The sequence below is a fragment of the Alligator sinensis genome, unplaced genomic scaffold (assembly GCF_000455745.1).
Source record: "Alligator sinensis unplaced genomic scaffold, ASM45574v1 scaffold987_1, whole genome shotgun sequence".
Lineage (NCBI taxonomy): Eukaryota > Metazoa > Chordata > Crocodylia > Alligatoridae > Alligator > Alligator sinensis.
Genome location: NW_005842574.1, coordinates 921,732 through 934,544, shown reverse-complemented (window position 1 = coordinate 934,544; position 12,813 = coordinate 921,732). Strand labels below are relative to the sequence as shown.

At 61.6% G+C, this 12,813-nt stretch overlaps 1 protein-coding gene across 1 annotated transcript in view; it reads right to left on the bottom strand.

The window, feature by feature from the left end:
- The window catches only part of SCRIB (scribbled planar cell polarity protein), a 107,090-nt gene that overhangs the window by 24,426 nt on the left and 69,851 nt on the right, over window positions 1-12,813 (bottom strand). Inside the window, exons 28-31 of the mRNA XM_025214252.1 lie at window positions 8,939-9,022; window positions 6,906-7,136; window positions 5,864-6,262; window positions 4,345-4,413 (exon numbers count right to left, since the gene is read on the bottom strand). Of these exons, the coding sequence (XP_025070037.1) occupies window positions 4,345-4,413; window positions 5,864-6,262; window positions 6,906-7,136; window positions 8,939-9,022 (783 nt within the window). The remainder of the gene's footprint in view (window positions 1-4,344; window positions 4,414-5,863; window positions 6,263-6,905; window positions 7,137-8,938; window positions 9,023-12,813) is intronic.

The following is a 12,813-nucleotide window of genomic DNA, read 5'->3' as shown; positions in this document are numbered from 1 at the left end:
ACCCGCTGGGCTCCTTGGGACATGGAAAGTTTAAATTGCCTCCTGATGTCTGGACGCAGAGCTGTAGCCATGCTGCAGTCCCAGGCACTGGTCGAGCCTGCTGCGCAGTCGTGCGAACAGAACCAGCCCTCTGACATCTGTCTGACACCACTGGGCACAGCTAAGGGTCGAGGAGGATGCCGGTGACCTCTGCCCTATCAGGTATCCCACCGTGGAGCTGTCTCCGGTCCAACAGCAATTTTCTAGAACAGTGAAATCCTGCCGCAAGACTCCGAAGTCAAGTCAGCTGTTGTCAAAAGCTCCTCTTGTCAAATCACTAAAAGTGATGTGTGGGCAAGTGTCTGCTCTCAGCACTGGACAAACAGCAGAGAGGTTGGCAGAGGGACCTATAACCTATACGAGGAAAGGATGAGGGATCTGGGACTCTTCAGCCTGTGGAAAAGAAGGCTGAGCGGGGACCTGGTAGCAGCTTACTGCTACACCAGGGGAGAACATCAAGGGCTCAGTGAGCAACTGTTCACCAGGGCACTTGAGGGGAAAACCAGGAGTAATGGCCACAAACTCCTGGAAGATCGATTCAGGCTCAACATTAGGAAAAACTTCCTCACAGTCAGGGTGTCCAGACTGTGGAATAAGCTCCCTCCAGACGTGGTGCAATCACCTACCCTGGGCATCTTCAAGAGGAGACTGGACAGTCACCTTGCTGGGGTCATCTGACCCCGCTCTCTTTCCTGCTTGGCGCAGGGGGCTGGACCCAATGATCTCCCAAGGTCCCTTCTGGCCGTACAATCTATGGATCTATGAACCCGCACAGGGATCCCAGAAGCTTCCCATCCACTGAGCTGAATCAAAGACAGGATCCTGCCAGCTGTGCCCAGGTGCCAGGCCCGTCTGTAAGGACTGCAAGCGGATCCTTCTATTGGCCCTTATGGGTCCTGAGGAAGCGTGCAGTGTGTGGGTCCTGTGGGACCATCCTATGTCCCAAACTCAGCAGGAAAGCCCGTGCAACCGCTCTGTCTGGAGTCTGGAGCCAGCTGCACGCACCTCAGCCCCAGACCCGCTGCTTTCCTGTCGTTCACAGATGCTACTGGGGCGCTGACCTCATTTCTGTCCACAGCCGTATGGACATGGAGCAGAACCTGGGAGCCCCATACACATTATCATAGGCTCTGGGAATCCATGATCAACACATTTCCATCTCCAGTTGGACCACGTGATACGCTCAAGATGGTCTCCAGAAGTTGCCCACAAATGCTGTACAGCAGCTCTTCACAGAGTCATGTCCACTCTGTTTGAGAGGAGCAGGTGGGGCTGGTTGCAAAACCTTGTGAGGTGCTGGAGAAAGATCTTGTCCAGGACTCAGGTGCAGACTCTGGCCTCCTAGTGCGAAGCACTGCTGTCGGGCCAAACGTGCTGGTGGCATACATGGGAGGCGACCAAGTGGGAAGATACCAGGGTGCTCTTTGAGCTCTACTTCTAGGTAATGGAGCTCAACACTTAATCCCCTGGAGTCAGCGGGTACCTGCCAGAACAGCCCAACTCCATGGGACACATCTGCAAAGCTCTCACCGGCACTCGGAGCCCACGAAGCAGAATGGGCAATCTTTCTGGAGAGCTCCCAGCTGGAGGCACACTGCGACAGAGCTGTGCCCTGGGGCAGTGCCTGCAACAATCAGTACACAGGAGTTGGGAGTCTCAAAGATGAGACCCATTGACCCTTGGAGGCTGTGCGGGACTGGTTTCAGTCAGGCAGCCTCAAAGCCAGGAGAGTGGGCAGCATGGGCTCCGGCCTCAGTGGTGCGGAGAACAGCTCCCCTGGGGGCCGCGATGCCAGGGGGCAGGTTCCAAGCTGCAGACAGTGGCTGGTGCCTGACAGAGAGACATCTTCGGGGCCTCATGCTTGCCACCCCAAGTGAGGAACAGGCAGATTCATGGAGACCTGGTGAAGAAAACTGACACCTCTTCCTGCTGCGAGCTACAGGCTCTTTCCTCTCTGTCCCGCAGAGCTTCACCAGATGTGGGGCAACACCTATTTCAGCCTTTGGAGTGAGAGGCAGGTCACTTCTGATGTTTTGTGTCCAGACGTTTTTGCCCCTGGCATTTCCGGGTTCAAGTGGGGAGCACTGACCTCTCCAGCAGCAATGTGTCCAGATGAGACTCCACCCTCTGGGCTGTCTCAGGAGAGGATGTACAGCAGGCCCATCTAGATGGGGCAGCCCCTGCTGTGCCCACCCTTCAGAAGCTTTCATGCCTTGCACGGACAGAAGTCCAGAAACCTGGAGATTTGCAGGCAGCTACTGCCTCCGATCCTGGCACCAGATCAGATTCCATCTTGTTGAGAAGGACGGGAGCAGCATCAAGACAGCAAGCCAACACGAACTGCCGAACACCTGCTTGCAGCGAAACAGCCGTGAGGAAACCACACCGTGCAAGCCCCACGAGTCCTGCCTCGTGGCTGCATTCACCCAGAAGGAACCAAGTGGTGCTTGGGACTCCCCTGCCTCTTGTGCCAAGGGAATCTGGACACGTGTGCACCAGGCGCCTGCACAAGGACAGCAGCATCCCCACGGGCAGGTGCCCACCCAGCACGCAGCTGCCCTCACAAGTGCAAATGCATCGTCTTGGAGCATGAGCAGGATGGAGACTGTTCAGAAGTCGTTACAGTAATGGAGGGGTGTCAAACTCACCCAGCCCAAGCAGGGCCGGTCAGTGGACTGGACCAGACTCAGACCAGCTCTGCGTTCTGGATCCAGTGCGTATCCTGGGGCAGCTGGTTCAGGTGCCGCGTGCAGCCAGGTCCTGCTCTGGCTGCTCCAAGGCTGTGCTGCACAGCCCCGGAGCAGCTGCTGGGTGCTGCACAGCCCCGGAGCAGCATACGGCCTGCCAGAGCTGTGCCACATGCAGCGCCGCTCTGCTGCTCCAGGACATGAGCTGAAGCGGGTGCCATGTGCAGCATGAGGCCATCTGCCATGCCCTGCGTGCTACCTGCAGTCACTGAGACCCATAGGCAGGAGTGGGGCCCACGTGATGCAGCTCCACAAGCCGGATCCAGCCCATGGGCTGCATCTTTGACACCTCTAGAGTAAAGGACACAGTGCCCCCAGCACACGGTGCCCTGTGCGATGCCCTGGACTCAGAAAGAAGCCATTAGACTCTGAGGGGGGTTGGAAGGCCTCGAAAAAGGTGGTTTAAGGCCTAGGAAACCTCTCTCAGGAAGGGAGCTTGAAAGGGTTGGGAACAGTTGCCCTTGAGAGGACAGGACATCCTGTGACTGGGGGGGAAGGCAGGTCACAATTTTCAATTCACCTCACTCCACAGCACAGGGGCCAGCAACCTATGACCTATGGGATGCATCCGGCCCGTGGGCCCATTTCATCCACCCACAGAGCTTAGGGGCTTTCGAGGCATTTTGACGGCCGGGCAGTGGGGAGATGTGGTGGCAGCAGTGGCCAGGTCTGGATCGCAGGCTCGCCTCAGACCCAAGCTGGGTTGTTCTGGCCACAGCAAGCTGCCACAGCACACAACAACGAGGCCGCTGAGAGCGCGACAGGCACAACGTTCAAAACCAACCACGTGTAGGCTTTTGCACCAGGCAGGACAAGGCCTGCGGAGCTCGCTGTGGCAGGCTGTGCATGGGGCCAAGGGCTCAGCGCTTCCCAGAACAACTGGACAGTTGCACAGACGACGGGAACAGCCAGGGGAGGAGCGGTTAATGCATCCAGAAGTCCAGAGTCGTGGGTTTAGGAGATGGGCTCCCCTCCCATCCATGGTGGAAGCCACTGCTAATTACTGACATGAGGGGGGGAACGTTCCTGGCCCACCGCTGGGCTCAGGCCACCGGCAAACCTGGGGCGGGCGGTGCCCTGCGCCGAGCCAGCCCAGCCGACCCTCCGAAAGGCAGGTCTCCCACACTCGGGGCCACTCCTGTAGCCTTTACCCAAGGCCTGTTCCTGTCAAGGTCCAAACCCTCTGCTCCACAGTGCAGCCCCAGACCTGGACACGGGGCCCACCAACCTCACTGGTGCTGTACAGAGGCACCACCACGCCCCTGCGCGGCCCCCCCGGCCCCTGTGCTACCGCGCTTGGCAGCAGCTCTGGCCTGGTTGCTCCTGTTCTCGTGCTTGGCATAAATCTGGAGAGAGGAGACACCTTCCAGCTCCACCCCTCCCTCCCTGCCACGGAGCGTGCACTCCTCCTCCCCCCAGCCAGAGAAAAGCCCTGCTCCCACGCAGAAGGCTGCCTCCGCCTGCGAGTGGGGTCTCCTGCTCCCGGTTTTCATGCTGACGCGCGCCGGGCCCCACGCCTGCTCTGAACAGCCCGTCCTGCCCTGCATGCGGGACTCACCTGCTGGCTGCTGGGGGAGTAGGGGGCCTCTCGCCTGGAGCTCCCGGACCCGGCCTCGCCTGCAGGAGCCTGCAAGAAAGACAAGACCAGGCCATGAATGATTGGGCGTCCGGCCTGGCACTGAGACCAGGAGCAGGAGGGCAGCACCGCCACCTGGCGCAGCCCCCGCACGGCTGGGAACAGAACCAGCAGCTTGTCGAGGACCAGTGCCCAGCAGCACAATTTACGACTGGCATGGGGGCAGCAGGCGGGGCGCAACGCTGGAGCAGCAGCCACGGGTCCTGGTTGCTGTAGCAGGGATGACTGCCTCCCTCAAACAGTCCCAGCCTGAGACCAAGCCCCCAAATCCTGAGTCATCCCCCAATTGTTTTTACAGGCTCTGCCATCAGGACAAGCAAAGCGCTGCACAGCCCTGCCCTCCAACAGCCTCCTCCTCCCCCACAGACCCCTCTCAGCCACCACGAGGCAGTCACGCTGCCTGGAGCGGCAAGACAGGCCCCTTCTCATTCACACGCTGGGCTACATGCACCGAAGCCAAGTCCGGCTGACCCCTTGTTCTGCTTGCATGCCCTTGTGCTAACAAGCCCAACGCCCATGGCAAGGCAGCAAGAGACTCCACCTGGAAGGAGGGACAGAGCCTGGGCTGCTCCCGCTCCCTATCACACCTGCCCCTGACCCCTTTGCCACATCTCCCAGCGCCATGGCCTCAGCGCGTGCCCCCATGGCCCCTGCGGGCTGCCCTCCGTCGCAGGCTGGACTCACAGGGGATGCAGATGGGCGTCCCTGGCATTCGCAGGAGTACCTAGCGAGGCGGGCACAAGCCTGCCCCGGGGTGATGCTGAGCTGCACTGGAGCTGGTCCTGGTGCTTCTCTATCTTCAGACACCTCAGCACCACTGGAAATCTGCTTGCAGCCACACAGGGTCTGCAGTAGGGCAGAACTGGACCCAGGTCTCCCACGGCCCAGGCAAAAACCAAACGGCTGACCAGGGGTCAAGGTGGAAGTCCCACTGCTGCTCACAGCCCTGTACCTAGGCGCACATTCGCCCAGCACCAAGCAAAACGGAGGCAGAGCTCTGTGGACCCGACCTTCGCCTTAGGATTCCTCTGTCTGGGAGGGTGTAGGTCCTGGCGGCACGTGAGCCGTGCTGCACAGACCCCCGTGAGCTGGCTGGGCCATCCCTGTGCTGACGCAGGGTCCGTGCGCCTGGACGGGAACCGCGGTACGAGTGTGACGGCACCACAAAGCGAAAGACAGCAAAGCGACGGAAAAACAATGCGAAAAACACCTCCCCCCCACAACATACATGCCTTCAGGAACACGTCCTCCCTGACATGTCCCAGCCACAGTGGACTTGGGGTGCGGGGTGCATGCGGCACTCGTCACGCCCGTGTTAGGTGGTGTTAGCCCCTGCACCGCCTGCCCCATGGGCAGGGCATGCCCCTCAGTTTAGTAGCACGCGGGTGGGCTGCAGTGGGCGCGACAACATGCCTCACACAGCATGCTGCAGGGCGCTTGCCTTGGAGTAGAGGTTGGTCTTCAGCACTCCCCCCCTGCCATAGCCCAGGGGAGGGCCCCCCAGACAGGCCTTGCCTGCCGCCTTCCCCCTCCGGTTGGCCACCACAAACGGGTTCTCACTGAAGAGGATGGGCTGAGAGTCGACCATGCACTCCTGCGTCTCTGACTGCTGGTCGCTGGGCAGTGGGCCGCCCGCGAGCTCCTGCACGCCCGGCAGGACAGGTGCGGCCCTGTCGGGGTGCTGGTCAGGTGAGGCAGGGTCCTGAGGTGCGCCCGTGGCAGGGCGGGTCAGGCCTGCGGCTGTTTCTGGGTTGGAGTCTTGGCTGTCCTGAGCCCCTGGCAGGGACGGCCCAGTGCCGCTGCTCTCCATTCTGGAGCTGGCTCTATCACACTGAGGGGGCTGAGAGGGAAACAGAAGGTCAGAAACAGCAGGAGAGAACAGGCAGAGGAGGGAGAAGAGCAGGGAGAATGCACAGGAGAGGGGAGAGTCCCAGTGCTGGCTCCCAGGCCCGGTGCCCCTGCACCAGCCCTGTGCTGAACACGTAGACCACCTCCCGTACAACAGACTGAGCAGGCCCCGCGGCACAGCCCCTGGGCACGGCCTGTCTGCGTGTAATGCACGTGCCAGCACTCCCGTGCATCCGGCTCTCTGTGCATCTCTGGGCCCCGCGCTCACACCACGTGCCCACGCATGCACAGCTTGCCCCGGAGGTCACGCCAAAGAACCTCCCGGCTGAACATTAAGGAAACAGCCCTAGCTCCACCCAGCCCCTCGGTGTGGCCGTGTGTGCACAGCCTGCCAGGCATGGGCGCAGCATGGCACCAGAGCTGCCTGCCACACCGGCTGGGGCAGCCCAGCCTCTCATGACCAGGTGCACAGAAGCAGCTCAGCACAATCAAGTGGGCTGCAGTCGCCGCCCTAACATGAGCTCCCAATGGCTGCATAGACACTGCCAGATGGCCAGAAAGGGGCCATGTCCACCACTGCAAGGGCCCCAGGTCTCCCCTGGCTCCACCCATCCCCTGCCCAGAGAAGCACTGACCTTTCCTCGGGAACGTGCAGAGCCCAGGCTCCCACTGGCAGAGTCTCTGGGTTTCCAGGCAGTGCCTTCCCCAGAGAAGCGGGGACTGTCAGCACCCAGCCCAGCTGCCTGCCCTGTGCTTGGATCACATTCTCCAGTCCCTGAGTCAGGGCAGGACTTACAAAAATAGCTCTCCAGCAGGGCTGGGTGGCTGGTGACTACAAGGGCAGCTGACAGGCTCCCAAATTCCTGCTAGCCTCCTCCCCGCCCCTGCACCGCACCCTCCCGGCGGCAACAGCAGAGCACTGCCTCATGCAGTTCCAACAGGGTCTGAAGCTGGTTCCACGCTGGAAAGCTGCAGCACCATCATGCTGGTTTGAAGGGTGAATGGGACGCTGCCACAGCACAGCACAGGGGAAGGTGGCTGCTGAGGTGTGCTGGCACCTATGACGGACTTTGGCAGGGAACTGGCACATGCCCCAACACCCAATGCACTCAGGACAAGCCGTGTCGCACAAGGAGGCTCCTGGGGTTGCTCTGTCAGCAAACCTCCTCGCCTCTATCACTACCCCAGGAGAAGGAGTGGGGAACAAGCAGGGACCCCACTGCTCCCACCCCACCTGCCCCCGCCACTGGTTGGCAGTGCAGAGTGCCACCGAGGCAGGATGGGGCCAGGCCGGGGGACGTGCAGGGTGCCCTGATCTGCAGGGTGCCCAGGCGCATCCACCCGTGCGGGTGTCGACCCCCCACCTCATGGCAGTGGCTGCTGCTGAAGTGCATTCCTGGGCTGGGCTCCCGCCCCTCCCTTCCATTCTCCTGGGTTATTTTTATCAGTCATGCAACGGCTTCTATTCCCGGCGACAGAAGATACTGGTAAAGCTGTGTCTTCGCTCCAGCCCTGCCCAAGAGAAGGCCCCTTCCCTGTGCCAGGGGCTCCACAGAAGCAGTATGGTGCTGGCGCCTCCCGTGCCATCGGCCTGCCCAGGGCAGGGACCAGTGCAGCCGGGCTCTCGACCCCAGCCAGCAAGAGTCAGATCTGATAGCCAGAAGTCAAACTGAGAGAGCCCAGAGAGAAGTGCAGACTAACTAGCCAATGGGGCACATTATGCAGGAGAGAGACGGATCCCCCATGCCCTTTTCTAGCAGACTGAGGGAGCTGCAGCTGGACGCAGGAATCCCAGGCCAGGGGCTCCAGCCTGCGCCATGCTGGAAGGCAGGCAGGTGGGCACAACAGCCCCCACTAGCATTAAAGCCTATGAAGGAGCTGCCCCCTCAGCATGGGTCCACTGCACAGGGCACTCAACAAAGCTGGAGGGCACAAGTCCAGGCTGGGGCCTGCGCACTGCTGGGGTGAAACCCCCAGGGCTGCGCTTCAAATGGTGAGATACAAATGGGGCTATGGACACCCTTGCAGGGTGCTGGCCTGCAGCTCAGGGGGGGACCCAGAGCTGCCTCAGCCCTTCTTATCACCTGCAGGGACACAGGACCGCCGAGGGAAGACAGGACCAGGCCTGCCCCTGCCCCGATGCTGCTGCTGCCATCTCACATCCCGGGACAGCAGCCTGCTCAGCCCTGCGTTCCCGAGCTCCCAGGCTGGGGCAGGGGCCACAGGGCAGCCAGCCCCCAGCAAGGCACTCACAAGCCATCCGGCAGAGACAGCTGCTTCCCCAGGGCTCCCCCCGCACTACTTCCAGCTGCCCGGTCACATGGAGAGATGTTAAAAATACCGGGGATTCTTCCCGGACGGGGCTTCACTGTGCGAGTGAGTGACCCCAGCAGGAGGGTGGGGGCAGGGGACAGAAGGCCCCAGGTGGGTGGCTGGCATGTGATGGTGGGGGATACGGAGCAGGTCAGTGGGAGAAGAGGAGGGAGGCAGGGCTTAGGGGCGATGAGGATGGGTGGGGATGGGGGTGAGGCAGGGACTGGGCAGACAGAGAGGCAGGCTCCAGGGCAACAGAAGGGGCAGTGGGAACTCCCCGAGCAGGGAGCCAGGTGGAGCAGAGTGACCCCAGCTGCCCCTGCAGCGACCTGTGTCCCTAGCACCCCCCACTTACAGCACGGGGGACTCTCTGCAAGCCACTGCTGGGCAAAGCCGCAAGGGTCCGATAGTCCAGTCTCAGGGGCTCGCCAGTGATGTTCTGGAGAGGGAAAAAAGAGAGGTCAGGGCAGGAGCCAGGCAAGGTGGCCATGTGAGGGGGTTGGGGTGGGCTGGGCAGCATCGACAATCCCAGCCTCATCTCCAGGGAAATGCTGCCGGAGGTTCCCACTTCCTGCGGACACTGCCCTCCCACAGCCCAAACACTTCTGCTTGGGGAAGCCTCCGCAGCACTGGCTCAAATGGTGCTGTGGGCAAGGCACTGGCCCTGTGCCCCAAGGAAATGCCCCTGCCTGTGCCCAAGTCCCCTCGTTTCTCCTGTCCCCATGCAGGGCCCTGCCCGTGGGGAGGAGGTATCGGCTCTGCCCACCTGGGCAGCACAGACCATGAGCCCTGCCCCGCACTCCTCACCTCAGCCTCCTCCTCCAGCTGTTGCGTGGCTGCCTCCCGCTCCCTGCGCATCCTCTCCTTCCAGGGGACGGGGCAGAGTCAGAGCAGCATCCAAGCAGCACAAGCAAAGAGAGAGGGAGAGCTGTCAGCACAAGCAGCCAGGGCAGGGACAGGAGCAGAGACACCTATGCACAAGCTGGGCCAGCAGCAAGAAAAGGCAGCAGGACAGAGCCCTGCCATGGGCAAGCTGGGCTGTCCCTGCAGGATGGGCTGTAGGAACGCAGACGCAGTCCAGCCTGGCCATGCCAGGGAGTGGAGCCCAGCCCAGGCGGCACAGCCGATGTCGGGCATGACACCATTCTGCCCAACACCTCCGCACCTTCTGGCTTCGCTCGTGTTAGGAAAAGCCTGTTGAATTCCCCACCGGGCCCGGTCTTTTCATAGTAGTCACAGCTCAGTGGCCAGCGTCCTGTGAGCCAGTGAGGCCTGGTGAGGACCAGGGGAAGGAAGTGCACCAGGACAGAGGACCCTGAGACCGTGCTTGCCATGGAAGCGGGCTGGGGACACCCAGAGACTCAACTACAGTGAGCAGCGGAGCAGCTAGCACAGCACCAAGTTCTCTTGCTTTGGCACTGCCAAGGGGCAGTCTCAAGTGGCCGGTGCTCAAGGCGCAGGAGGAAGGACAGCACCCGGCAGCTGTGCTGGGGCAAAACTTGGGCCCAGGGAGGCACGGGCTCCCCGGGGCGGGGGATGCCCAGGGAGGCAGGGGCTCCCCAGGGAGCAGAAGTAGGGGGCCCAGGGAGGTAGGGGTTCCCCAGGGATGCAGGGGGGATGCCTAGGGAGGCAGAGGCTCCCCAAGGAGCAGAAGTAGGGGGCCCAGGGAGGCAGGGGTTCCCCAGGGATGCAGGAGGGCAGGGCAGGGAGGAAGGGGCTCCACAGGGGGTGTGGGAGGAGGATGCCCAGGGTGGCAGAGGCTCCCCAGGAGGCATGGGAGGGGGATGCCCAGGGAGGCAGGGGCTCCCCAGGAGGCATGGGAGGTGGATGCCCAGGGAGGCAGGGGCTCCCTAGTGGGGTGCGGGAGATGCCCAGGGAGGCAGGGGCTCCCCAGGAGGCATGGGAGGGGGATGCCCAGGGAGGCAGGGGCTCCCCAGGGGGTTGCTCAGGTGGGGCAGAGCAGTTTGTCCCGCATGGTGCCGTGGTCAGCAGAGACCGCTGTGAGGTGGATGCCCAGGGAGGCAGGGGCTCCCGAGTGGGGTGCGGGAGATGCCCAGGGAGGCAGGGGCTCCCCAGGAGGCATGGGAGGGGGATGCCCAGGGAGGCAGGGGCTCCCCAGGGGGTTGCTCAGGTGGGGCAGAGCAGTTTGTCCCGCATGGTGCCGTGGTCAGCAGAGACCGCTGTGGGCTGCAGGGAGGCTGGGTCCCAGGCACGAGGTGCAGGGGGGCCCGTGGGCAGATCCCTGGCCAATGCCCAGGTGGGGAAGGGGAACGGCGGCTGTTTCCGCTCACACCATTCTGGGCGGTGCCTTTCTCAGTTGCCAGAGGACCCTGAGGAGGCATCCATGGGCACAGCGGTCCCCGCCTGCGGGAGGGACAGGAGGCCCAAGACAGAGCTCCCATGTCTGCTGCAGGAGGGCAGGGAGCCACAGCTGATGCCCCTAAGGGTCAAACACGGGCTTCACCCAGGCAGGTCCTCGCTGTGGCTCTGGGAACTAGGAAAGGAGCGCAGAGGCTGGCTGCCATCTGGGCTGCGCCTGTGCAACACTCTGATGGTGGTGGTGCAGCCCCCGGGCGTCTGCGCTGCTCAGATGTGGAGGCCTGTCACTGGGTGCCCCAGCTCCGGCTGCTGCTGGCTTGAAGGAGCATCATGCCGATCCCCCGGCTACTGGCTGAGCGACTCTGGCTCTGTGGGCTTCTGCGACAAGCCACACAGCAGCAGGGTGGACCGGGCTTTGGAGGTGCCACGGATGTGATTGCCTTCCAGGATCCGGCTGATGGTTGCAGAACCACTACAGTGGGGTTGGGGAGCACCTGCACTATGCAGCCCTATCCTGAGACTCTGCACTGTGCATTGGGACACGGCCACAGGCTCCAGGGGACCCACAGGCCACATGGAAGTCTTGGCAACCTGCACCCGGCCCCGACCGACAGGGGTGGTGACTGGGGAGAAGGAATGGAGGGCTCCCCTGAGCATGTGCCCCCAGCTCCCCCCACAGGGAAGCTGTCAGTGCCCTGGAGGAGGAAGAACCAGTCTCCCCTGCAGGCTGCATCCACGCAGCCTGGGCCTCGCATGCATTCAGAGCTGCAAGGGTCTCTGCAGACAGGAGACCAGGGGGTGATGCAGGTCCATGAGGCCAGCGGGCCCAGTCGTGTCGGGAAAAGCTGTGTCGTCTCTACCAGGGAGTCTCATATCTCACATGACCTCCCATCTGGAAGAAAGACCTGGGCTTGAGAGAGCCCAGGACGCTCATGCGGGGGGGTCTCTGCAGGCCACAGTATCGGATCCAGCCTGGGAGATGCTGTATGCACAGCGGGTCATGGAGAAGCAGTCCTGTTGCCAGCTGGGCCGTAGCAGCTAGTCATGGGCTTGGGGAGACCGTTCCTCGGTGGCCTCTGGGATGCGCTGCGACTGCTTTAGGGCACTTCAACAGAGGAAATAAGTTTGCATGTGGGATCTATTGAGGTATCGCCCTCCTTTCCACAGCAGGGAAAATCCTTGCCCACATCCTCTTGAACCATCTTCTGCCTCTTGCTGAGGAAGTCCTGCCAGAATCTGAGTGAATTTCGGACCACCCCATGCGGCAATTGACATGATCTTTGTCGCCCACCAGGTCCAAGAAGAGTATCGGGAACAACATCATTCGAATCTGGAACGGGCTTCCAAGGAAGGTGGTGCTCTCCTCTACCTTGGGGGTCTTTAAGAGGAGGCTAGACATGCATCTGGCTGGGGTTGTCTGACCCCAGCGCTCTTTCCTGCCCAGGGCAGGGGGTCGGACTCGATGATCTGCTCAGGTCCCTTCCGACCCAAACATCTATGAATCAGGGCCCACATATGGCCTTCACTGACCCTACTGAGGCCTTTGACTCCCTCAATTGTGAAGCCTTGTGAAAAGTACTGGCCAGATTTGGATGTCCTGAAAAGTACATCAAGATCCTGAGGCTTCTTCACGATCAGGTGACTGTGACTGCTCTGTTGTGGACCAGGATGACTGTCAAAAAATGGAGAACAGAGTTGGGGCAATGACATGTCCTGGCTTGACCCCAGTTCAGATCAACTGAATGGATAGAGGACTGTTCAACCTGGGATGTTTTCACTCAAAACCAAAGTATTTAAAACAACCATCCTTGACCTTCAATACACTGATGCCTGCACCACCCTTGCGCACACAGGAAAACCTCTGGGCCGTGCTGGATCTCTTTGCAGAAGCCTGCTGCACTCTGGTCTTCT